The sequence below is a fragment of the Chenopodium album genome, chromosome 6 (genome assembly GCF_948465745.1).
Source record: "Chenopodium album chromosome 6, dcCheAlbu1.1, whole genome shotgun sequence".
NCBI lineage: Eukaryota > Viridiplantae > Streptophyta > Magnoliopsida > Caryophyllales > Amaranthaceae > Chenopodium > Chenopodium album.
Genome location: NC_137839.1, coordinates 11,985,840 through 12,011,672, shown reverse-complemented (window position 1 = coordinate 12,011,672; position 25,833 = coordinate 11,985,840). Strand labels below are relative to the sequence as shown.

The 25,833-nt window shown below is 32.5% G+C and overlaps 2 protein-coding genes and 1 non-coding gene across 3 annotated transcripts; 2 read left to right on the top strand and 1 right to left on the bottom strand.

Annotated features, from left to right (window-relative positions):
- Positions 1–307: 307 nt before the first annotated feature.
- Positions 308–1,309, bottom strand: LOC145636680 (DNA damage-inducible protein 1-like). The gene has a single exon (XM_081688243.1). It carries the CDS (start codon positions 1,307–1,309, stop codon positions 308–310), a length of 1,002 nt encoding a protein of 333 aa, XP_081544369.1.
- Positions 1,310–2,357: 1,048 nt separating this feature from the next.
- LOC145637706 (small nucleolar RNA R71) lies at positions 2,358–2,464 on the top strand. Its single transcript, XR_014114442.1, has one exon. It is a non-coding gene; the product is annotated as a small nucleolar RNA R71 (small nucleolar RNA).
- A 14,992-nt stretch (positions 2,465–17,456) lies between these two features.
- LOC145634605 (transcription factor bHLH35-like) lies at positions 17,457–24,080 on the top strand. Its single transcript, XM_081686017.1, has 5 exons — positions 17,457–17,612; positions 17,798–18,011; positions 18,538–18,801; positions 19,898–20,068; positions 23,872–24,080. Exons 1-5 carry the CDS (start codon positions 17,539–17,541, stop codon positions 23,938–23,940), a joined length of 792 nt encoding a protein of 263 aa, XP_081542143.1. The 5' UTR covers positions 17,457–17,538; the 3' UTR covers positions 23,941–24,080.
- The last annotated feature ends 1,753 nt before the right edge of the window (positions 24,081–25,833 follow it).

Genomic DNA, 25,833 nt, shown 5'->3' with positions numbered 1-25,833 from the left:
AAAAAGGAATGCTTAGCCAAACGTTCAAGCATTTGATCAATAAAGGGGAGGGAAAAATGATCCTTTCAGGTGGCCTTATTCAACCTCCTATAATCAATACACATTTGCCAACCTGTAACAGTTCTAGTAGCGATTGGCTCACCCTTGTCATTCTTGACAACGGTCAAACCCCCTTTCTTTGGAACTACTTGTACAGGGCTAACCCACTTACTACCTGAGATAGGGTAGATTATACCTGCAACAAGCAATTTAAGAACCTCTTTCTTAACTACCTCCATCATATTTGGATTAAGTCGTCTTTGAGGTTCTATGGAGGAGTTATGACGTCCTCGAGAATTATCTTATGCATAAAAAATGAGGGATTAATACCCTTAATATCATCAATGGTGTACCCAATAACACATTTATATTTTCTCAAAACAGTGAGCAATTGCTCTAAATTCATGTCATTAAGCTCAGCATTAACAATAACAGGATATGTATTATTAGGACCATGATATGCATATTTAAGAGTAGAGGGAAGGGGTTTCAACTCTACCTCGGGAGGCGTAGTACTCTCCCCTACACTCGATGCACTAAAGACTTCCTTCACTAGAGCGGCGGTTGGATTGAATTTTCCTTCCTCAAGTAGCCGTGTGTACTCCCTTGTCTCCCAATCTTCCTCATTGGCACTCCCCACCAACACTGTTTCAAGTGCATCATCTGTTTTAGTCAAGGGAAGTTTCTCACGTTCCAAGTCATCAAGGACATCCACTTGACAAATAGTTTCTCCCATGGAAGGAGTACCCTTAGCATTCAAGAGTGAATATTCCATTTTCTCGTCGCCCACCTCAAAAGTGATTTTACCATTCTTCATATCAATGATTGCACCTGCAGTGGCTAAGAATGGTCTACCAAGAATAATGGGGACATGTGCATCCTCTTCCATCTCCATCACAACAAAATCACATGGGATAAAGAATTTTCCCACACTAAGAGGAACATCTTCAAGTATACCCAAGGGAAATTTAACCGACCTATCGGCAAGTTGTAGAGACATGCGCATAGGCTTAAGTTCACCCATTTGAAGTTTCTTGCAAATAGAGAGCGACATAAGACTCACGCTTGCACCAAGATCACAGAGTGCCTTGTTAATCTGTAAATCCCCAAGCTTCACTAGAATGGAGTAGCTACCTAGATCGCCTAGTTTCTTAGGAAGTGTATTTTGCAAAATTGCACTACACTCTGGATTCAACGCAACCATAGCAGTCTCCTCTAGCTTCTTCTTGTTAGAGAATATATCCTTTAAAAATTTTGCATAAGATGGCATCTTGGATATTGCATCTAAGAATGGAATGTTGATGTGAAGTTTTTTTTTCAGAATATCAAGAAATTTTCCATACTTTTTCTCTAACTTAGCTTGAGCCAACCTTTACGGGAAAGGAACTTGTGGCACATATGGAACAAGTGGTGGTGGAGTTGATGCCTTTGGCTCTTTCTTAATCGCACTACTATCGACCACCTTATCATCTGTGACTACCTCTTTAACAACCTCCTTTGATAGCTCTTTCATGGGAGGATCTTCCAACTGCTTTCCACTCCTCAAAGTCACAACATTCATATGCCCCTTTGGTGGTTGCTCTGTTAACCCGAAAAGGCTCCCGGAGTCTTTAAAGATTGGCCAACTTGATGAGCAAGTTGACTTATTTGATTTTTCATGAGCTTGTAGTTGTTGGATGTTGTTGTTTGTTGTGGTAACGAAGTTCTCCATCATCAACTCAAGGTTGGATTTTTGTGGAGGTGGTTGCATAGGTTGTTGGACTAGAGGTTGTCTTGCTTGGAAACCAGGTGGTGCATTATAATTGTTGTTTCAAGGTGGTAGTGGAGGTGGATTTTGTTGAGCTTGGGTATTCTTGTAAGAGAAATTTGGATGATGTTTCCAACCTTCATTATATGTGTTTGAACGAGGGTTATATGGCCTTTTAGGATTCAAAGTGTAGAATGCATTGGCTTCCTCGATCGACATCTCATTTGAATTTTGTGGACTATCAGGTGCAACGTGACCTTGTACATTACACATTTGACAAGTTTCAGCAGATGAGCCAAAAGATGTCGCTTGGAACTTGTCAAACTTGCTTGTCAATGCCTGCATAGAACTAGTCAAAAGAGTTAGAGCATCAACTTCAAATTTTCCTCCCTTTTTCACACTGTGTCGGCCCCCAGGATGACAATTGTCATTGGGCGCCATCTTCTAAATTAGCTCCTTTGCCTCAGTTGGTTTCTTAGTCAAGAGAGAGCCCCCAGATGCAGCATCAATATAAATTCAGAAATCATGAGTTAAACCATTGCAGAAGGTTTGGATCAACATCCATTCAAGAATACCATGGTGAGGGAATTGTCTCTGTAATCGATTGAACCTCCTCCATGCTTCATATAGGGACTCATCATCTGACTGCCCGAAAGTAGATAGCTCGTTTCTCAACCTTGCAGTCTTTTCCTGTCCCAAGAACTTGAATAGAAAAGCTTTAACCAGTTTGTCCCATGTGTCAAAAGTGCTAGTACCTTCATCTCTCAACCATTCCTTTGCCCTATCCCGTAGTGAGAAGGGAAAAAGGCGAAGTCTAATAGCATCATCTGTAACACCATTTAGCTTCATAGTATCGCACTTCTCCAAGAAACTATCAATGTGAATGACTGGGAAATCATGAGGTGTGTCTGCAAATGAACCATTGGAGATGAATTGAATGAACTTTAGTTTCAATTCAAAGTTTTGAGCAGTAACAGGTGGTCTAAAAATTCTGGAGAGGAGTGTGGTTGTTGTATCAGGAATACCATACTCCAAAAGAGACTTTGTTCCTAGATCGACCATGTTTCTATGGTTTTGATTCGCCTTCTTCTTCTACCTCCTCATCTCCTTGCAGTTGCTTCAATTTCAGAATCAAGTGGAATTAAAACTCCTAACCCTGAACGTCTAGTTTGCATGCAACAAAGAACTAAAAGCAAAGAAATCAAAAACACAAGATACAATAGCCGAAGCAACAGATAAAGCTTACTAAAAACGAATCATAAATAACTAATATAAAACCGTTAGTCCCGGGCAACAACACCAAAATTTGATAGGTGTGTCGCGTGCCTAACAAAAATAAACCTAACTATACCACAACTATGTAGACAGGAAAGCAAGGGTCGGATCCCAAGAAACTATGGTTCAACTAATTAAATCGACTCAAGCAATTACTAAGCAAGTAACCAATTCAAATAAGTAAGAATCAATATCTAAAGAACTAATTAAAAGGATTAAATCTAAACAATATGACAAATAAATGCTAAAAAATCCAAGATCAAGCATCATCACAAATACAATTAATGTAATAGTAGTTCTACCCCTAACACATAATTCAATTGATTAAAGAGGAGAGGTAATCCCTGAATAGTACCAATGGTCTCTCCCGAGTTATCCATGGCTTCTCTAATCACAATCAAGCCTACTTCTGTGGAATCATGTAAATTAAAGACCTTAAGCACATTACTCTAACTTCATAATCATCCATTCCACTACTCTCGTGATGAACTTCAAACCCTTAATTGATTTATTCAAATCCGTCAAAACTCAACTCCCGTTGCAATTAAAACAATGGATTAATAACAATACCAATTATCCCTAATCTAGTATTGGCATGAGCACAATCAATTAAGCAAATCAATTGCAATTATCATTAGAGAATTTAAAGAATTAATTCATGCATCAATCATATTCGGGTTCCGCTAGATCTTGGAATAGGGAAACTACTCACACATATTAATGAAAACAATAATAAGAATTAAAGAAAACATAATTGATAATAAAAGGAATTAAAAAGAATAAGAAAATACCAAATCTTGAATTATGAGAGATAGATGAAGAAACTTGAGTGCATAATCTTGAATTACAATGAAAATAAAGTCTAGAGAGAAAACTAGGGTTCTAAGATGATAGATAATGAAAACATAATCCTCAAGAGTATTTATAAGAAGTCTAAAAGATGGGATTAATTAAGGAAAGAAATCGGGTTAAAACCGACTAAATTCGTCCAGGCATGGGCATGTCACACAAGACATGCCCGTGCCTAAAGTAAAAAATCAATTTTTCTTCAATCTCCAGCGAGTCATGGGCATGTCAAATTCTGACATGGTGCGTGTCTCGCTAGGCCATTTTTACTCGACGAGGCATGGGCATGCCCACGTTCAACACGGCCATGCTTCCCTTAGCACATACCTGCTAGCTTGAAACACTCGACTCAACATGGGCATGCCTCAAGTGAACATGGGCGTGCCTCATATGAAACTTCAACTTCTAACTTTTTGCCTCCTCAAAACACACTGACACGCCCATGTCTCTTAGTGACATGGGCGTGTTTGGCTGGAAATTACCCCTAAGTGAATTCAACTTCAAACTTTGGCTTTCTAGGTGAATTGCAAGCTATGATCACGATCCGCAACTCCGTAAAACTTCTAAAAATCTTCATTAAATCCTGAAATACATCAAAAACAACGAATATACCCATAAAAGCATCGTATGATCACAACTAAACCAAATCAAGCCAAAATAATCCATGAACAACTAATCTAGACTCGAAAACTACCTAAAAAGACTCTAAAAATATGCACATTACACGATATATCAGTCTTCTTACCAGCCGGAGGCATGAGAAGATTGTTATTATCAATTAAATATTGGATGGCCTCTTTTAGCTTCCAACATTTCTCAGTAGTATGACCCCTACCTTGATGGTACTTGCAGTGTGCGTTTGAGTTGCAATTAGGCAACATCTTTTCAAGTATGGGATCTTGAATATGTCTAATGGGAGTAATGAGTCCCTTAGCATGTCGAAAGCGATATCATAGCTCATCCCAATAGGGGTGAACTTTTTCCTTAGTTGCTTTTTGGGCCCTTGATTATCCATTGAGGTCAAAGGTACTAATATTGTTACTAGAGTAGGTATTTTCGGGAAAAGAAGGATTGTTGTTCTTTTTTCCTTTCCAGACACTGTTGAAGTTGTTAGCAGCTTTTAGCTTTGCAAGGTCGTATTTAATATTAATTCCTATGTCATAGACAACCTTAAAAGTATTTAAGTTGTGTTGATATTTCAAATGTTTCGAATACTTCTCTTGGAGGTTCTTGATGAACATCCTTACAGACTCTTTTTCATTAGGGACTTCAACCATCTTAGCGGATGTCTCCCTCCACTTGTTAAAGAAAGAAGTAAATCCTTCGTTCTCCTTTTGCTTTAACATTTCAAGTTCTCTATTGTGAGTTTTAACCAGAACGTTGCACTTGTATCTATCTATGAAAGTGTTTATTATGGCATCCCAAGAAAAGGTGTTCTCTTATTCAAGGGAAAAGAACCATTGTCGACAAACGATTTCTAAAGATAATGAAAACAGTGAGTGGAAAACCTTCCTATCAATCCATTTAATATTCATTATTGTTTCAAAAGCTCCTAAGTGGAAGTAATGATGGTCAGTTGGCTTGAAACTAGGGATGTCATTGGCATTGAACTTCTGCGGAAGAAGTTCCTTATCCACCGAGACCCCTTGTGAGCTAATCCCCTGTAACTTGTAGTCATTAGAGAGCTTTCTCAAGCTTTCCTATTCGCTCCATCTGTTGTTGTTTTGCAGGGTCATTGACTTAAAGAGCAATGGTCTTCATCATCTCAGTTAGACTAGCAAGGTTTTGCCTAAGCTCATTGACTTTAACCTGAGCTGCCATTTTCTTCTTAGCTTTTCTCTTTTGTCGAATCGGTTTATCAAAGAGTAGTACTTGAATGAAAGTGTTGTCCTTGATTAAACGCTCTTCCCTCCTTGACCAAGTGTTGTGGAAAGGGAAGTTATGGATGTTTATTATTAATTATTTGGCTCAAACTCAATTCAACATGCATAGATGGGAAGAGATCATGGAAGATTGGGGGGAATGACATGCATGGAGAAAGCATGTGGAGCGTGGAAAGATTATGTCACTGGAGAGATATGGAAAAATTAGGAATAAAGTGGACCCCCAACTCAAATGACAGAAAGAGCAACTCATGCATGAACCTAAGACATGGTCATGGCTTGAAAAGAGTATGTACAAAGTGTGTGACTACTCGTGAGTGTAAGTGATATGTTCAAGACTCGTGTCATGACCATGGGACTAGACTATGTGACTAGACTCAAACAAAGACTAAGTTAAGACCTCACGTATGTGCACTAAATTGGACAGGCTGTAGTATTTTAGTCATAACTTTTGATCTGTGACTCTGAATTAGACGAAATCAACGCCAAATAAAATATAAAACTTGGGGCTACATATTTATAGGTTGTGTGACACGAAATTATATCTAGAACTCCAGTTATGACCAAAAAAATTTGACGCTTATGTAGTATACGGGAATAAGAATCCAGGTTAACTCAAAGGAACTATGACTCCATTTTAGACATATTTATTAGCTCAAATTAATTAATCAATTAATTAAGCAAATTCCTTTAGTCATTTGTTAGTTTTTTTAATCATATTTATAATCACAAGTCAAACCAAAAATCACTCATAGATTATGCACAAGCAAAAGATGCACACATAGTCATGTAAGCACAATATGATGCAATGAGTTTGCAACCTAACCATGGCTCTAGTTCTCTAAAGTTCAAGGATAAGGGTTAGTCAAAGAGGTTCCATGGTTATGATTCCGGATGCATCGCGCGGAAGCCTTGCCTTTGGAAGGGTTGGCGCGTATGGATGGGACCCCACAAGTTAGACTTGCTTCTATGGTTTGGTGAATCCACAAACTTGGATGTACCCTTCGTTGTAATGAGCGTCGATTGGGTAGATGGAGTGTGAATTCCTAGAGGTTTATGGTCATATTTAGAACACATATGGGTTCAAAAAAGTGAGAAAAACTCAATCAAGAAGTATCAAGCAAACAGTACTAGATTCGGTCAAAGCAAGAAGTCGAAGTTTTGGTTCGATATTGGAAGAACTTGGCGCGAGATAACAGGGACCATTGCAAGACGATAGCCCTTTTGTGCCACGATATTGCCATCGCACCACGACAGAGCCCTTGCACTGCGATGAAAACTATTTTAGCAGTGACAATTCCTACATGCCTCAACAGCTCTCTTTATTCTTAGAATTTTCCAGTTTTCGCAGTGTTTTTTTTATTCTAGTTGTGAAAGATATTTCCCAAATTTCCTACGTGTAAAAAGCCTATATTTTTTATGCATTACGAATGTTCTATCCAATGCGGACCTTATCATGCTTATGCCAATAATGTCAATCAAAATTACGCACATGAATACTTAGAACTTTTCGAGTCTCATCCACTCATTCTAAATTATTGCTAAAATAAATTTTAAGAATTAAAATAGAAATCCTCCCCAGTGGAGTCGCCAAAATACGTAGGGAATATTTCAAGCATCCCACACTTGAGCCCCACTGTGATCATACACTTAAGTATGGTGGACTCCAAAGGGAAGGAAGCTAGAGCAAAAGAGTCGCCAACAAGTTTTAGGAACTTGTAAACCGTTCACAGGGTGAATGTTACACCCCTTCACGATCCATGAGATCGCTAACTCCATAGTGGTCCTGAACCATGACTGGATATTTGAGGATGAAGGTACAAATCCAACCTAAAAAATAATGAACCTGCCCTAAAAATAGACTAGACCTCTACTTTATTCTTCTCATATTCATGTGCACTTTCTAACTAACATACAATCAATATATTAATCTTAAACATGTTTAATTTATGTTGGTTGCATATTAATGCACAAACAAAACTATTACTGGTGATCACTTAAATTAAAATCACATTAGCTTAAATAAAATTATTAATTATCTTATTAAGCGTGATTACAAATACAAATTACCTTTAATCCTGCAAGACAGAGCGTGATCAAGCAATAACAATAATATATATATATATATATATATATATATATTATTGATACAACAAATCATCACCATCATCATCTTAATAATAACAATCTCAATAAAGCATTATAATAACATTAGCAAGATCCTAGGCATGATATTAACATGATTATTAACCAATTCTAGCATGTCACTAAACAATAAATATCAAAGCTTTAGTCCTAACATGATACTAACATTACAGAAGAAATAGGAAGCAACCTAAGCATGATACTAAAAAGCAATAAGAGCATCCTAACATGATACTAGGAATTAATATAATATAAGAAACATGATTTCTATATCAAAAGAATAATTAAATAGCAATCTAATTACTTACTTTGATGCCTCGTATCTCTTTTTATAAAAACAATACACATGTTAGTAACTTCAAGGAAAACATTAAATTAAACAATTAATTTAAATAATTGAAATAGGTATTTGGGACCAAACCCTTAGAAATTATCAACCTTTCACGTCTAGGGTGAAGGCAACTTTGAGCTTGGCTAGGAGTGTCTAGAACTCGTGAATGTGGTATTGTGTTTGTAAAAAGGCTAGGCTAGAAAGAGGGAGAAAGAACAAGCTATTGCTAAAGAGAGAGAAGATAATAGAATTAGATGATTGTTGATGATTAAAAACAGAGAAATACGACCTTAATAATAAGAAAAATAGTCCGAAAATGATTAGAAAAATGACCGAATCCAATCTGGAATAAAACTACCTATGTCGCAGCGCTACATGGTCCAACGCGGCGCGACAACTCTGTCATGGCGTGACAGCTTCGTCATTTCGCGATGGTTCACGTGTTTTCTAAAATCGCACGGAATCCTTGATCTAAATAAGTTTGATTAATTAAAGTATGTACTTATCTTTTAAAATCAGATTTAATCTTTTTAAAACACTTGTTTTAAACCAAATTAATTAAATTCCTTATTTTCTATAAACATAATATTAATCCTAATTCCACTAGAACACAAAAGAACCTTCTGGATTATTCTAGAAGATTAAAGTCAATCCTAATGACTTTAGGAATAATAATTAATGGTCCCTCCACTAGATCATGAGGCCGTATATAAAACTTGTTTCGGGCCCAACTTAGTATTTTGGTCATAACTTCCTCATTATTCATCGGAATTGGGCTTATAATATATTGTTGGAAACCTCTTTTCGAGCCCAATTCAACTACACCATTATTGGACCCTAATCATAAACCAAAATAAGTATCATTGGACATTTTTATAAACAGAGTACATTTTTGAAAACATAAAGAAAGTATTTATTTATTAAAACAACCACATCACAAGACTTTTCACACTTTCTCTTCGTTCGATAATCAATGACGTGAAAGATATTCATCATTGGGTTTGGGTTTTGGGGAGACACAATCAGGTGTCTACATATTCCGAGCTTAGAGTGTCGAAATCGAGCGACGTAAGTCGAGTCAAATTTAGGAATCGATGAGACGAAAAAAAACAAAGAGGGAGGGGAGAGAAGAGGTCGACAGAAAGAAAGGAGAAAAAGAGTATCATGGAGGAGAGAGAAAGAGAGTATCATGGAGGAGCGAGGAGAGATAGATGCAGATAGAGGAGGAGAGAGGGAGAGCAGTGTTAGAGGCGGAATTGAGAAGAGATTAGGAAAAGAATAAGGAGGAGTTGCTAGGGTTTTAACTCTGACTTTTTTTTATATATGATATACAACGTACAACGAATAAAATAACAAATATATTTGATTTAAAAAATACGAAATTAAAAGGATTTATCTAGTAATTAAAAAAATTAAGTATTTCTTTGTTCTAAACCTCCGTGATAAATCATAGTGGAGCACTTATTAAAAAAATGCAAGATTATTATACATTTCTTTTTTAAAAAAAAAAAAAAGAAAAAAGAAAAAAAAAGAAAAAAAAAGAGACCTTAGCGTATCTCAATTACACATGACCTCCATAATAGTTGGGGCGACCCTGGTGATTTGTAGCTTACTTAATATATCGAATCATGTTTTCATAGTATAACTTCGTAAAGGGTTAGCTGTTAGGCCCTATTCTGTTCACCTAATTTCCACTTATTTCAAGGTTATTAAATTTAGATAAGGGTTAATAAGTTCAGACTAGAGAAGTTCAGTAAAAATAAGTTCAGATAACTTGTGATAAGGGTTGATTAGGGCTACCAAGTTTAATTTATAACTAAAATAAGTTCTAATAAGGACTTATAAGTTAAGATAAGTTCAGTTCAGATAAGTAAAAAACAGGTGAATAGAATGCACCCTAGTGCATAGCTGCTACTCCCTCCGTTTTTAAATACTTGCTCCGTTTCTATTTTTTGCACTATTCATTTGTCCTATTTTGACTAATGTCTGTGATTTATACATAAGAAAAAATATATTCTTGTGGGTACTTGTTGGAATCATCTCAATGAATGGATTATTAATTTTCAAATGTTAGAATTTATACTTATTGATAATTAAAGATATTAGTGATCAAAGATTAGCACCGGCATGCGTGTCCAAGAGAAATGGAGCAAGTATTTAAAAACGGAGGGAGCATTTGTTAGCAAACATATAGGATGAAAAAATGTACCACTACATACATAATGGGTGACATGTGTTAAGTGTGTTAGGGAAAAAAAATATTTAACCTATAGGATGATAAAAAGTATCACTACATGCATAATACTACGCAAAAAAAATTATTAAAACAACTTATACTTTAATGGTACATTATACATGAATAATGATACGTAATGGCTTAATGGTACATTATAATGTACTACTATAAAGTAGAAATTTTTTTTGCCAAATTTACATTTTTTTTCCTTCCTATATGCTTTGTAAATGCATATCAAATCATCAACTATACGCTGAGATGCACTTTGCTTATACTATGGTCTATGGAGAAAAAAAAATGCATGGTTTTGTATGAAATTAAAAGGTTCTCGTTTTTAATTGTTGGATGCATGCTTTTTGCAATAATTTATCACTTCACATGAGTTGAGGTCAGTCACGTGTCAATTCCATTGTTGGGACATGTCACATTACATAAAGTTACGTCATTCTCATGGCACACGCACACCCCTTATCTTCTTACTGTAGTCTGCAGGACTGTAGGTGCTGTACTCCACACAAAAATAACAAGTTAAACGTGCTTGATTCCAAATGTGTGGGATCTCATAGTTTTGATTTTTGGGTGGTCATCAATTTCCTGTCTAGAAAATATCTCGACGCGTGTTTATTGACTTGCAGACTGAATATTCTAAGTCAATGTAGAAATAAGTACTCCTCCTTCCTTTTATTTTTGCCCCATAACCAATTTTGGATTAAAATTTAAAAATTTTAACAATAAATTACTGTTAATCTATAAAAAAAGATTATATAGTCATGAGTGGTTTGATTTAATATCACATTTTTATAATTTTTACTTTTATAAAAATGAAAATATAAACGTTTTAAGATGCGTCTTGAAAACCATGTACAGTAAAATAGGCAAAAAAAAATAGGGAGAGAGGGAGCACGTAGTTATAAGTCAAACTTAATAGAAAAATTTAAATTAGCCTCTCAATTCTTGAGGGTCATAATTATAAGACATTCCCTTTATCCTTTATTTTTGTTACATTGCCAATTTTTGGTCAAATTTTAAAAATTTTGACCATAATTTACCGTTAATCAATGCCTGTGTTTAGGGGAAAACTGAAAGCTGAAAGCTGAAACTAATTATGTTAGCTGATTTTAACTAGCTAATTGTGTTAAATAATTTGACTAACTTATTTTATTAGCTTATTGTAGAAAAGTGTTTGATAAATAGTTAATTACTTAAACCTGATTGATTATGTAAAATGACCAATAAACTAATTGTGGAGTAGGTAGTTCATATAGGATTTTTAATTAAATGGGGGTTTAAGTGTCATTTCACCATAATAATTTGAGCTTTTTGAAAAAGAGCTTATTTAGTGAAATAAGCTCTTTAAATAAGCTACCCACCAAATACTTTGAATTAATTTATTTAATATTAATAAGCTAATGTTGGTCAAATAAGTTAACTTTGCTCAAATAAGCTAGTTACCAAACACAACAATTAAATATAATACAGTCATGAGCTAGTGGCCTTATTAGATTCATCTCATTATAAATATTATTAGTATCATATTTTTATAATTTTTGCGTGTACAAATATAAGGATACGCTTTAAGACGCGTTTAGAAGACTGTGCATAGTCAAATAGGGCAAAAAAATAGTGACAGTGGGAGTAACTACTACAAGTATCTTACATTCTTACAAGTATTAAGCAATTATTACCGCCCGAATATAAAATATAGTTATGGACCTTAATCATCAGCTTAATTTATAGGTTGAATTGATCTATTAACATTGTATCAAGAGTCACCGTGACACAAAAGTGTCATGGATTCGAATCTCATCCACCCTTCCTTTCAAAGTGGAACGCATCCACACTTCAGCCTATCAAGCTCTCGTGTGAGGGGGCATAATAGATTATAAACAATATTTATGGGTCTCAACCATCAAATTAAATTTTTTGTTAAATTAGTTACTAACATGTTCTATATTCTATCAGTTATAGTGATTATATTTAACTATAATAATAATTGATGGTCTTTAAATAATGACAAAATGACACGAAGTCATACAAAAGTTAGGAAAATTTTCTTTATTTCATAATAGATACATTGTATATTTGTATGTACTCGTATGTAAAATACTTAAATGTTTCACAACACCGCATTTCTCTCAACTATTGCAAAGAGGCCATCTTATCATATACCTATACAATGAGGTGTCAATTTAAGTCACTGAGTTGGGTTCGATTTAGTCTACTGTGGTGTCAAATTGTAGTATCCATGTAAGATGAAATTTTAATCAGGTTCGATTAACTCTAGTCGAATGACTCGAGTCTATTCTTGACATGTATTAAGTTGAGTTTGGATATATGCTACCTTTGCACAGTTATTGTTCCGACTGTGTACACCAATCCCAACATCCCTTTTTTTTTTTTTTACCCCATTGCTAATGTATGGGTCAAACTTATAAAACTTTTATCATGAATTTTCATTAATCTTTAAGTGATAATATATTCATGTGAGTTTTTATTAGAATCGTCTATTATATATTTTATTAATATTAAATTTTTTTAAAATTTTATGCATACACAATTAAAGATATAAACGTTTGAGCACAAGTGTTGGAGACCTTGTAAAGTTAAATGGAATAAAATAAGGGACATAGGAAATTTCGAATATGAGATATGGTATGGTCGGAACAAAGCTTGGTGGAAATGGAAAGTGACCAATGTTTGATTGTTTAGTACTATAGTCCAGGAGGTACACTGTACACAGCCATGTCAAACCAAAAAGGCAGGAATAGTAGTGTTTTGTTTTACACTTTTACTAGTTTGTATAGGCAAGTTATATGTGTGCTATGGTGTTTTTGTGCATACAAATGCACAACTAATAAAATTTCTTCTCGTCTACCAATTAGCATATGTGCTCTCTGTGTCGTATAATATTTCATACAGTCAATTTTGCACACATATCAATGTACTAATTTGACTATATTTTTATTAAATTAAATATTAATGTAAATTGCTTTTAAAATTATATAATGAAACTTCATACTATGTATTAACACCTACTTAACAACATTTATGATAAAATATGATTTTATTATGTTAGTAAAAAAGTATGGTAAAAAATAATACATAAATAGTAAAAAAAGTTCAACGTCCTAGATATTCAGGGACGAAAGGAGTATATATATACCAAAAGCCATACTTCGTATAAAACACAAGTGCAACAAATTGGTTTAAAAGAAAATGATACTTGTATAATGTAAGACAATCAGGTAGTATTATTTACTAATGACTTCCCTTTGTAAAATTTAGTACTACATCCTTTTTAAATTAATTACAACGATTAGACATTTTCTATTCATACACTCAAGCACAAGAATATAGGTAAAGTGACGGGGGAATGGTACTCCTTCCGTGTTTTAATAAAATGTTACAGTTTGATCAAACACGCTTTCCAATACATGACTTTGACCATTAATTTATCTAATCATATGTTAATAAAATTATTAAAAAAATCATATTATGAAAGTATACATTATAACAAATCCAATAATGTATTATACGAATATACGATATCATTTGTTTTTTAATATACTAGTGAATTAATTAAGTCAAAACCATTATGTGAATAGTGGAAAAAGTTAAACTGTAACACTTGTTAAAACAAGGAGGGGCTAATAAATGTTAAGTAGAGAGAAATGACCGATGAGAGCTCAAACATGTGAAATCGTTGTAAATAATTTAAAACGGGTCTCAAACAATACAGGTATTATGTTTGACATGTCACACTATTGCTATGATGGTATAATAACAAGCTACCAGACTTAGGACCTATACTCTTTACTTTAATTTTAGTTCAGTTTATCATCTTAGCTCCAATGTGTTCAATTCAGTTCACATTCTAATTTTATTTCCTCATAAACACTACAATTCAATTCAACTCTATTCTATTCAATTCAGTTCAGCTGAGCTTCAACCAGTTAAGTTTTGTTCAATTTAGTTCAACTCAATTCAAAATCAGAACAGACCCTTAGATATTCTACAAGGACATTCAAATTTTGACAATTAGCCTAGTATGATATCTTAGACAATGAATTTAGTACTTTTTTTTTTTTTTTTTTTTTTTTCTGTTCACATAATGATTTTGACTTGATTAATTTACTAACAATGTTTCGGGGTTTTTTGTCTCTCGAGAGAGTTACAACACTAAGACTTGATCCAGCAAGGTCGCCTGTACCGGCAAAACAAACGGACTGTCGGATGGTCGGTGGTCCGCCTCCGAAGATTAAGTTAGTAAAGTATTCGGAGTAAAACGTGCAGAAGTAAAGTTATCTGCTCGGATTCCAAGCTCGGGTATTGTGCTGTCTGTTTTTTGAGAACGACAGCTCTGTAATAAATGTTGATGTGACGTGTTGTCTCGTGTTACGTAACGTCCCCATGAATGAGGGAATTCTCCCTATTTATAGGGTCTTTTGGGGAAGTGTGCCCTCCCTAGGGTTTGATGACCTAAGGATTAGGGCACGCTGCAAAACGGCGCCTCAAAGTTTGGGCCTTTGAAGGCCGCCATTTCAGAAGCGATATCTGAGCGACACGTGTCACTCATCCCAAGAGGCCATTTGGGAGCCTCTTAGGGTGACACGAGTCTCTCTCCTATTGGTCCACTTTGGATCATCAAAAAACACCCCAAATCAAAGGTGATATTTGCCTGACACGTGTCACCATCTGGAAGGTCCAAGGTGGCGCCCCTTCCAGTGACACGTGGCAATCTCCGATTGGGCCACTTGACCGGGTATAAAATACCCAAATCATATAAAAACAAGTGTTATTGTACAACACATTGCTAGATTTGTTATAATGTATTCTTTTATAATACCGTCTCTGTTTTTTTAAGTGTCTCACTACTAAAAAATGACCGTTTTTCAAGGTGCTTCATTACCAAAAGTGGAAACCCCACTCACGTTATATATTATTTATCTATCTTCTTTTTAACTCAACTATCATTTATAATATTTTCTCCCTCTCACAATATTCTTAGTGGTTCTCATTCATATTTTTCTCTCTTACTTTTTCAAATTTTTATTCCTAACCATACCCACTTATATATAAGCATTTTATTCTATTGTCTAAAACTATGTGTCAAAGTCTCAAATAGTATAGGACACTTAAAAAAAATGGAGGGAGTATCAATTTCCTAAGGAGTATAATTTACTAACATATTGAGTAGTAGTAGTAATTAGATATATAAATTATGCTCAAACTCGTCGTAGTGTCTCGACATGCATGTTTGATTAAACACTTATTAAAACAAGGCGGGAGTAAATTGGATAAAAGGTCTAAAATTTTAAGTAATGTTTTGTATATAGAGTTTTCTGGATTTTTGGCTATGAGTCTCAAATTTTTAATCCTGTCATACTTTCATACTAAACACATGATGAATCGATATACCATGTACCCTAATTAGGGCATGTTCTCATTGAGTGAAATGAGTTGAACTGAACTAAACTGAACTTATTAATTAGTGATTTTTAACTACGGATTAATGATCTTTGATTATTTAAATTATTATATATATGTGTATATACAATTATACATATTAAAATATTTATGAAAAATATACTATATGATTAAAATATTATGAAAAATATACTATATAATTAAAATATTTATGAAAAATATACTACCTCCGGTCCAAATCACTCGCAACTTTGGAATATTTTATACCTCATAAATAATACCCCAAAGTTGCGAGTAATTTGGACCGGAGGTAGTATTAAAAACATGAAACCCCAAAACATTTTAAAAACATATACTAAATAATAATAACAACAACAACAACAACAATAATAATAATAATAATATTATTATTATTATTATTATTATAATATATTAAAAACATGAAACCCCAAAACATTTTAAAAACATATACGGAGTACTATATAACAACAACAACAACAACAACAACAACAACAACAACAACAATAATAATCCCTTGTATGGTGCGTATTAAACATCGGCACAATGTTGTTCGGGATACCCTTGTTGATATATATATGCTATCGGTCAGGGATTTTTGCTAGGAAGGAGGTGGACATTGGGTTATCTGGAGGGAACGACGGAGCTCTTAGGCCTGCAGATGTGTTACTTTATTCATGGGATCGTGGTCGCGATGTCTGTGTTGACTTGGCAGGGTCTTCTCCATTGACACAGTTTGGGCTTTCTGACTTTGTCCCTGGACGGGTAGTGACTGATGCGGCTAATCGGAAGCGGGTGAAGTACGAATCTAGTTGTCGAGCAATAGGATATGACTTCCTTCCTTTCTCTTTCTCTTCTCTTGGGGAGTTAGAAAAGGAGGTTGTTGCATTGCTAAAGTGGATCCAGAAGTTTTTGAAGACTCGGGACATTGGGGCTCGTGCTGCAGCTCATATCTTTACTAGGATCGGTTTTTCAATAGCTAGAGGAGTGGGGGCCCAGATTGTATCTCGGCTTCCCACTAATTTTTTATAGTTTGTATAACTTTGTATGTTTTTTAGATTAATAATAATAATAATAATAATATTTATTATTATTATTATTATTATTATTATTATTATTATTATTATTATTATTATTATTATTGTCGTTGTAATATAAGTTTAAAAGTATGAAATTTGGCTTTAAATCATTAGCAATATCATTAGACATAAATTTATTAGAGATGAACTAAACTGAAAATAATCTAATGAAAACAAGTCTTTAGTTTACTTCTTGTTATTATCCAAAATAGGCTGAAGTTTAAAAACCCGATATAGAGCTACTTAAGTATTACTTCGTATAAGATAGATTAGCATCATAGATAATGTTGATTAATTAAGTTTATACAAGTAATATAAAAAGCAAATAGATCACGTTGTAAAAGAAAAGGTGGGGTAAGAAAGCAATAAATGTTGGACGTGTTTGTCTAAATTATGAAAGCAGCATACCGCTCCATATAAAAAGAAATCAGTCACAACCACGAGTGCTAATAAAGTGAGTGAACCATTAAAATACACATACAACAAGTTTCACTTAAAAAAATAAGGTTGGAATGGATAATTTTGTTGAAGAATACGATTTTTATTGGGAGACCAACAAGTACATCCACACTCAAGAACTTCAAAGGTGCGTACACTACATCTAATTATTCTCTACTGTCTTTGTTAGTAATGTGTTCAATAACTTTTTTAGTGGCGTATCTAGGAAATTTTAATACAGAGAGATTCGCAGCTTGTGTTTGAGCATTTGAATTCCTTTCACATATCGTAGTATATGATTGATATTAAATTAAGCTATATTATGGACTGTAGTTGGGAATATGGAAATGTTATAGGGCCTATAACATTATGCTACAACGACAACAACAACGACAACAACAACATAAGCTCAAGCTCGCCTGATGGTAGTGCTTACTCGAAGATGTACATGGATGAATCTAAAAATGTCGTGTCCGAAAGAAATCGCCGGAAGCAATTAAACGACCGTATTTATGGTCTCCGAGCAATTGTTCCTAACATTAGCAAGGTACAATATTCTTTCTTAGCTTGAGACTGCTTTTATTAGTTAATTAGGTGTAGCTCAGAAGAATCTGTGTACCTATTAATTCCTTCAGTAGATGTATGTTTTCAAGTTTATCCAACATTTCCACTCTTATATTCAGTAACTGATTGCTAAACTTTTGGAAGTGTACCAAAGTTTTTCCATCCCTTCCGTCCTTAAAATCGTGCTTTTATTTGTGAATTTTAAAAGGGTCTATATAAATTGAAAGATTTGAGTGTATAATAGACAATAAAATATTTTACTATGCTCATTTTTATTTAAATTTTAAATGATTTTTAAACTCTTTCCAAGTTTTAGCTTAAAAAATTATACACTTGGTGACATTTTTGAAGTTGTATTTCAATTAATTATAAAAATATAAATGTTAATTACCCCCAATTTAACTTTTGCAACTCCCTCTGTTCCAAACTAGTTGTCATACTTGCAACAAACTTGAATTATTTGCAAATGCGCGTTATATTTACATGGCAATTTGTAAATGCATATTTAGATGGACAAAGCATCAACAATCAAGGATGCAATTGACTATATAAAGGGACTACAAGAGGAGGAGAGACGAATCAAAGAAGATATATCAAAACTAGAGCTCAGGAAACAGAACAACAACAATGAAAGCTCATCTTGGTGCTCTACAATTGTGCTTGAACAAGAATTGTCTACTTTGCTAACCAACAACAGTAATAATGATCATCACAAACGATGCTATGATTCCAATAAAAATGGATGCAGATCATTTCTTTTAGACGACTTAAAAGTAAGTACTTATTCTCAATCAATCTCTTGTAATTTTGTTCGATGCACGAATATCTGCTGAACTTAAATTATTTTTATTGAAATTGATTGAGATAAGTGGGAGAATAAAAAATATTAATTAGCTAACAATTTGTAGAGTTTAGGACAGTAATGTTACTATGTTAGTCAATTTGGAAGTAATGTCTAGTTAGGGAATTTCATACACACATCATGTATGGTAGTTTTTATGATAAAAATTGAGTCAATTTTTTTCCCCAATTGAAATTAAGATAACTAGATCTGGAGATAGAGTTGAGTTGTTCATGTGATTGTTGTTTAAATCTAAAAATTTATCAGAGATTTGGTTGGAGTGTAGCTTGTTCAAGAAAAAAGATATTTATGATTCTGTTTATCCTATTTTACTTGACCCGATTCAATAGAATTTCATGTTAATAGAAGAGTTGAGAGTAGAAAATAGGGGGGGTGAGTGTGGAACCCAACTCAATTGAATTAAAATTAAACCGAATATTACAGACAGATCAGTATAGCAGGGATCTAACTCAAAGACAGAAATGATCTGAGACCGCATGATTAATTAAGATACCTTACAATTAAAAATGAGACGAGTAATATAATGAAATGAGGTGATATATAATAGTACCGAGTATATTTTAACTAAAGCTTTATTTGGGTAGGGAAGAGGAAGGAAAGGAAGGGGAGGGAAAAAGGAGAAAGGGAGGGGGGTGAGCTCGATTTTCCCTCCAAATCTTTCTAATAATGGAGGGATTATGCTTAGTAAAGAGAGAGGAAAATGGATCCCTCCCTCTCCTTCCCCTTCCTTCCCTCAATCCTTTATCCAAATAAGAAAATTTGTCTCCTTTCGTTCCTTTTTTCTTCTTTTTTTTCCTTCCATTTCTTTGTATCCAAACCAAGTGTAAGAGTCTGTTCTGATTTACTGAGCTGAATTGAATTGCAATTAACTGAATTGAAATGAACTGAATTGAACTGATGAGAGCTAAACTAAACTGAACTGTTTAGAGAAAAGGAAATTAGAAAATGAACTGAACTGAATTGAAGTCCTAAGATTAATTAAAAATAATGTGTTTATTTTTGCATAGGTAGGGGTTTCATACGCTGGAGGAAGGACTATTATAGTGAGCTTGAGCTGCAGTAATAGAAATGGGATAATGGTGAAGTTGTGTGAGTTATTTGAATGTCTAAAGCTCAGGGTTATCACAGCTAATATCACTGTCGTTGGCGGAAGAATTTTGAAGACCATTTATGTTGAGGTTAGTCTTTGTTGTGTTCTTTTCTATTGCTCCATCTATCTCCATATATATATATATATATATATATATATATATATATATATATATATATATATATATATACTCAAAATCTTTCGTTAATTAAGAAGACTCCGGTTTTTAGGTCAACATTTATATGTCACTTGAAAGCATAAGTGTAGCATCATGCTACTGATTACAATGAATCGTATATTTGATCCAAATCCATTATATTCACTCTAATTGAAGACCCTATGTATTGATCTAGGGTAGATTTAACAGTTTGTTTGGATAAAGAAAGGAGAAAGAAAAGAAGGGGAGGGAGGAGAAGATGAGGGGAGGGAAAGGAAGGGGAGGGAAGAATGGTGGGTTTTCAATTAGAGTGAATCTTATGGATCGGGTATAATAAATTTATTTGTCTATTATGGATTGGGTATAATAAATTTAGACTCTAGCCCGATCTATATTCATTGGACATGTGAACCTTTTACATTTAATACATATATATGTCCATTTAAAATGATGTAGGCATATAGAATTGTAAAGTATCTAGAAAATATAGAAATTAAATTGAATTACAATGCATGTTTCATCCCTTTATATGACGGTGATGATCTTAATTTCAACTAAGGGTTTGTTCGACTGTTCTGATTGATTGAACTGAATAGAACTGAACTTATTGGAGCTGAACTGAACTGAATATTTTATGAGAAAAGGAAATTAAGATAAGAATATAACTTAACTGAACTTATTGGAGCTGAGCTGAACTGAACTGAACTGAACTGAAAGAAGCTAAAAAGACAAGTCCTAAGTTATGCATTATAAACATATGTAAATAAGCGAGTAAAACGTTATATTTATTTATAAAATTTATTAGTTTGGATAATTTTTGAGCCCTAAATCCAATAGACCTAGTGGATTTGATAAGACGTTGATAATTTTAGAACCAACATATATTTAGGTTGATCTGGGATTATGTTCATTGTATTAGACATGTTTATATTCATGATTTCATTGATATTGTAGTATCTTTTAAGTGTTTTGAGCTTTAAATAATTTATATAATTAAATTAAAACATAGAATGTAAACCTTAGACATTGACTGATTTGAATTTTATCAAACAGTCATATTCGTGTACAAAAACTTCAAGTACTCTATAACCCAAAAAAAAATTATTTTAAACCTAAAATTGGCAATAATTGTTTTATTTTTAGTACTCGTAATAAGACTTATCAAGCTGCAGTCTCTGTTTGTTATAACTTATAAGTATTAGTCCCTTCAATATTTGTCTACATGTATTTGGATTTTGCTTTAGGTTTGGACCAATGTGATAAATATAGAAAATGTAGTTAAAAAAACAAACAAAATCAATCCATGGATTAATTGGACCCATTTTTTGTCGTACTACTCAACCCATAAATATGTAGACATATTGTGTATAGATAAGCTGTTTGTGAAGATAATTTTTTTTTTTTTTTGGAAAGGCTGTTTGTGAAGATTATTGTAGAAAGTTAGAAACGAGTGAAGTGGAACTTTTTCCACCAAAGGATAGTTCGTTAATTGACAACTCGAATTGGTTATACATGAAAATTCTAAATCATCACGTGTATACTTCCCATGATCACCATGGTCCATGGGTGTCAATTCAATAATGTACGTCCGGGATTCGGTACATTAGTGATGGTATAATTGTATGGTCACATGTTATATGATTAAAGTCTGTCTTAGACCGTCAAATACAAACTAATTCGTATCCTTTTTTTTTTTTTTTTTATATGCTTGATATATATCAACTTTACAACATAACTACATATCTATGTTGTTTTAAACATTTTACTTGCAACAATCTAAATATTACGATTGTTAATGCATAAATTTGACTATTAACGTCTTTAATCATGATTGATAAATTAAAGTAAAAATTATAAAAAGATTTTGTGAAATATACTCCACTTGATCTTATTTTGATTATATTCCACTTTAAACCTACTTTTATTGATTTTGTGATTTAGGGAGTTTCTAGCGATCAACCAATAATACTCCATTAGACCATAATCCATAAAACATAAAAAAGTTTGACATTACTCCGTAATCATCCGTAATCACTGCATTTTTTCAGCATTACATGCACATATTCCACAATCAACACTACTGATAAGTGTATGTCACCATCACAATTTCACTACTTGGTATTTTATTATATACCAAAATATCATCACATTTCATTTATGCCAGCTATTTATTGATGTTTATAGTTTATGTAAGAAAATAAACATGATTCTTTTTTATTATTATTATTATTATTATTTTTTTTTTTATTTGGTTTAATTACATTTATATACTAGCTTAACCCCATGCGATGCACGGTTTTAAAATAAGAATTGAACTATAGACATTTAAAACATACCGAAAGAAAATAACTACTTCTTCAGTTTTCTTAACTAATTTCTAATTAAATATGAAAATACAAATTTCAAAAGTGCATATTTTTATATTTAATTAGGAAATTTCAATTAAATTATATTATTAACTATTGCTAACAACTCGTAAATAAATATTATAATATGTGTAGAAAACCCAAAATTTAAAATTTAAAAATTCAAATGAAATATAATTTTTAAAGCAATGTTAAATAGAGTAGTTAAAAAAGAAAAAAAAAATGACATCATCCTTGCATTTTGGAGGAAAAAAAATTAAATAAAAAAGTGAGACGTAGACAGTGATGATATCAAAGGTTGTTATTTTAGTATACTAGGGTAAAAACCGTGCAATGTACGGTTTATATAAAACCTATTTTTAATTTGTACATTTTAAAAATAAATCGCTATTATACATGAATATAAATAAGAATTACGTATATTGAACTATGAATTAGACAACGTTAAACGGATACTATATCATAATTTTGATAAAAATAAAAAAAATAGGAGGTCATTTATTAGTGTGCTATTAAAAATTGTTTCAATCTTCTACGATAAATTGATATGCTTTAGTTGTAATGTAGAGATTCTAATATTTAAATTTCAAAATGTTAAACATGATAGCTCTACAAGAAAAAAAAAATAAAAATAAAAAAAATGACATCGTCATTGCATTTAGGCGGGAATATATTTTATTGAAAAAGCGACATGTGGGCAATTATGACATCAGCAACTTCTATTTTAGCAATAGTTAATAGATATACTAGTTTTTGGCCCCGTGCTATGCACGAATTTATAAAGTAAGATTTCTTAATAATTATAGTTGATTTACATTAAATAGAGTTAATTGAAATAAAATGACTTATGTAATTATTTTATTTTTTTTTCAATTTGAATTTATTAATGTCTATCTTTAAAATTCTTAAATTAATGTGTGTTGCACAAATAAAATTTATTAAAAGAATTTAAATTTTTTAAGGAAAATAAATGAATAGTATTTTGGAGGGAAAATTTTTCACAAAATTATGCCAAGTGTCCCATTTGGTGATTACTTTAGTATATAGTATAGATAGATAGATATAGATATATAGATACGTGAATTTGCTATAAATGTGTTAATTTCGAAGAGCTATAGTATGGAAAGTTGGAAACAATGTGTCAAATGATTCAATATGAATTTTTTTTTTTTTTTATTTATTTTTTTTTAAATTCCCAATATGAATGCTTCTACTATGTGCGGATGTGCCTATTTGTATAACCTTTTTTTTTTTTTTTTACAAAAAAACTTTTAATCTTTGAAATTCTATTTAATTTTCTTGTTTCTTTCATAATTTGCAATATCTCTCTCGTCTCACTTGGTTTATATGTTGTTTCTTAATTCTTAGGCCGGTGAAAAGGAGAAGGATCGTCTAGAGAAAATGATTGAAATGGCAATATCTTCTTTACAAATGTAAATATGCATGGCATCTATTCCACCTTCTCGCTCTCTCTCAGCCTTTTAATTGGAATTTTGCGCACAATGATTAGCTAGGTTTGTAAATTGTAATGGAACAAACTTTTTGGATTTTTAATTAAAGAGTGGACTTAATTCTAAGTTGGTGATATTTTAAATTTTAATTGTCTCTTTTTCAAAGGCAAGTCACTAGTGAATCATATATAGTTCATTTATTTGTATTTGGTTGACATTAGAAGTGTCAATTCAAGTATTTAAGTCGGATTCCATAAGGTCGAATCAGGTTTAATTTATGTCATTTTTAGGGGTTTTTCTAATTTACTGAAAATAATTGAACTAAACTGAATTGAATTGATTGGAACTGAACTAATTGGGGTTGAACTGAATTAAGTTAGCAAAAGAAAATAATTGAACTGAACTGAACTAAACTGAAGCTAAGCTGAATGAAACAGACCCTTAACCCCGTTAAGTTATTGTATACATACAAGTCGATATTGTTATACCTCGTATTTCTACGTATATTTAATTTAAATAGTATTTCTTAAATTATTTAAATAATATAAGTTGAAATCAAATTATTATGAGGTTTTATTAATTTAAAGAGTTTTATTAAAGGTCCAATTTATTTATTTAATAATTTTGGAAATACTTTATTTTATAATTTAAAGATATTGGGGCATATGATTTTATGAAAGATAATTTTTAAAATTAATGATATTTAAAGGAAAGTCAAAATAGTAGTTGGAATATTAGCAAAATCAAACTTTGTCCAAGGTGGAAAATACCTCAAGGTAACTCTCTCTCTCCTCTTATTTTCTCTCCCTCTCTCTCTCTTATTTTTCTCTTTCCCCTTTATTTTTATTTTTGATTTTATTTCACCACCACAAACACCACCACAGCCGCCCACCACCACGACAGCCCGCCGACCAACGGCCACCACCACCAGCAAACACCGACAGCTGCAACCACCAGGCGGCGCGGCAGAAGCCAACCATGGTGGTTGGTGCGTGCACCGGTGGTGTTCATTCGAAAAAAAATATTCTTTATATTTTATTACTTAATCTAATTATTAATTTTGGGTTTTGTGATGATTTTATGATGTTTGATTATAAGTATGATGTATATAAATTTTCAGATTTGATTTTGAATTAAAAAGCCCCAAATTGAAAACCCTAGGTTTCTAAATTATTATATATTGATGGAAATTGATTATGGGTGATTTAAATTATTGAAATAGGTGTTTTAGAACACATTTATAGCAAGTTTTGATAATTTAACAAAGCTGGAATTTTTGTATTTATATAAGCCATAATTGAGTTTCTTGAAAGGATTTTTTACTACCCATTTAATTGGGGATTTAAGTGAGGGTTTTAAATTAAAATTCAGCTTGTTTTAAAGGAGTTATGAGTGATTTAAAGAGTGTATACATTGCTGGAAATTTGTATGTAATAAGTATTAATGCCTCTTCGTAATTTTGGATTGTAGGAGATTTCTAAGTGTGATTTCTTGTAGTTGTAGCGATTTTGAGATCGTATTCAAGGGACGTTCGCGTACTTGTTATTTATTTGATGATGTAGGAACATGCTAGGCTTTGAATAATTAATTCCAAGTAGTATTGTAATACCCTATATTTTTATACGTATTTTGTTTAAAATAAGTATTTAAGGAAGTATTTAAATAAATTGAAATGTTTTATTTATAGTATTTTAATTATTTATTTTAATAAATTTAGAATTATTTCATAAAAGGAAAGTTTATTTAATTAATTATTTTATTTAAATTGGGAATTAATTTAAGAAAGTTTTATTTTAGTAAAGTTTTATTAGGAAAGGGATTAGGAAAGTATAAAAAGGGAAATTTTAGGAAGAAGGGTTTCTAGAGAAGGGGTATAAAT

Bases quoted from the DNA above. Each gene is read 5' to 3' on its own strand.
- LOC145636680 (XM_081688243.1), bottom strand. From the start codon at position 1,309: ATGCCATCTTATGCAAAATTTTTAAAGGATATATTCTCTAACAAGAAG.
- LOC145634605 (XM_081686017.1), top strand. From the start codon at position 17,539: ATGGATAATTTTGTTGAAGAATACGATTTTTATTGGGAGACCAACAAG. The intron at 18,802-19,897 runs GTAAGTACTTAT...ATTTTTGCATAG, and splicing joins TTCTTTTAGACGACTTAAAA to GTAGGGGTTTCATACGCTGG. The intron at 20,069-23,871 runs GTTAGTCTTTGT...CTTAATTCTTAG, and splicing joins TGAAGACCATTTATGTTGAG to GCCGGTGAAAAGGAGAAGGA.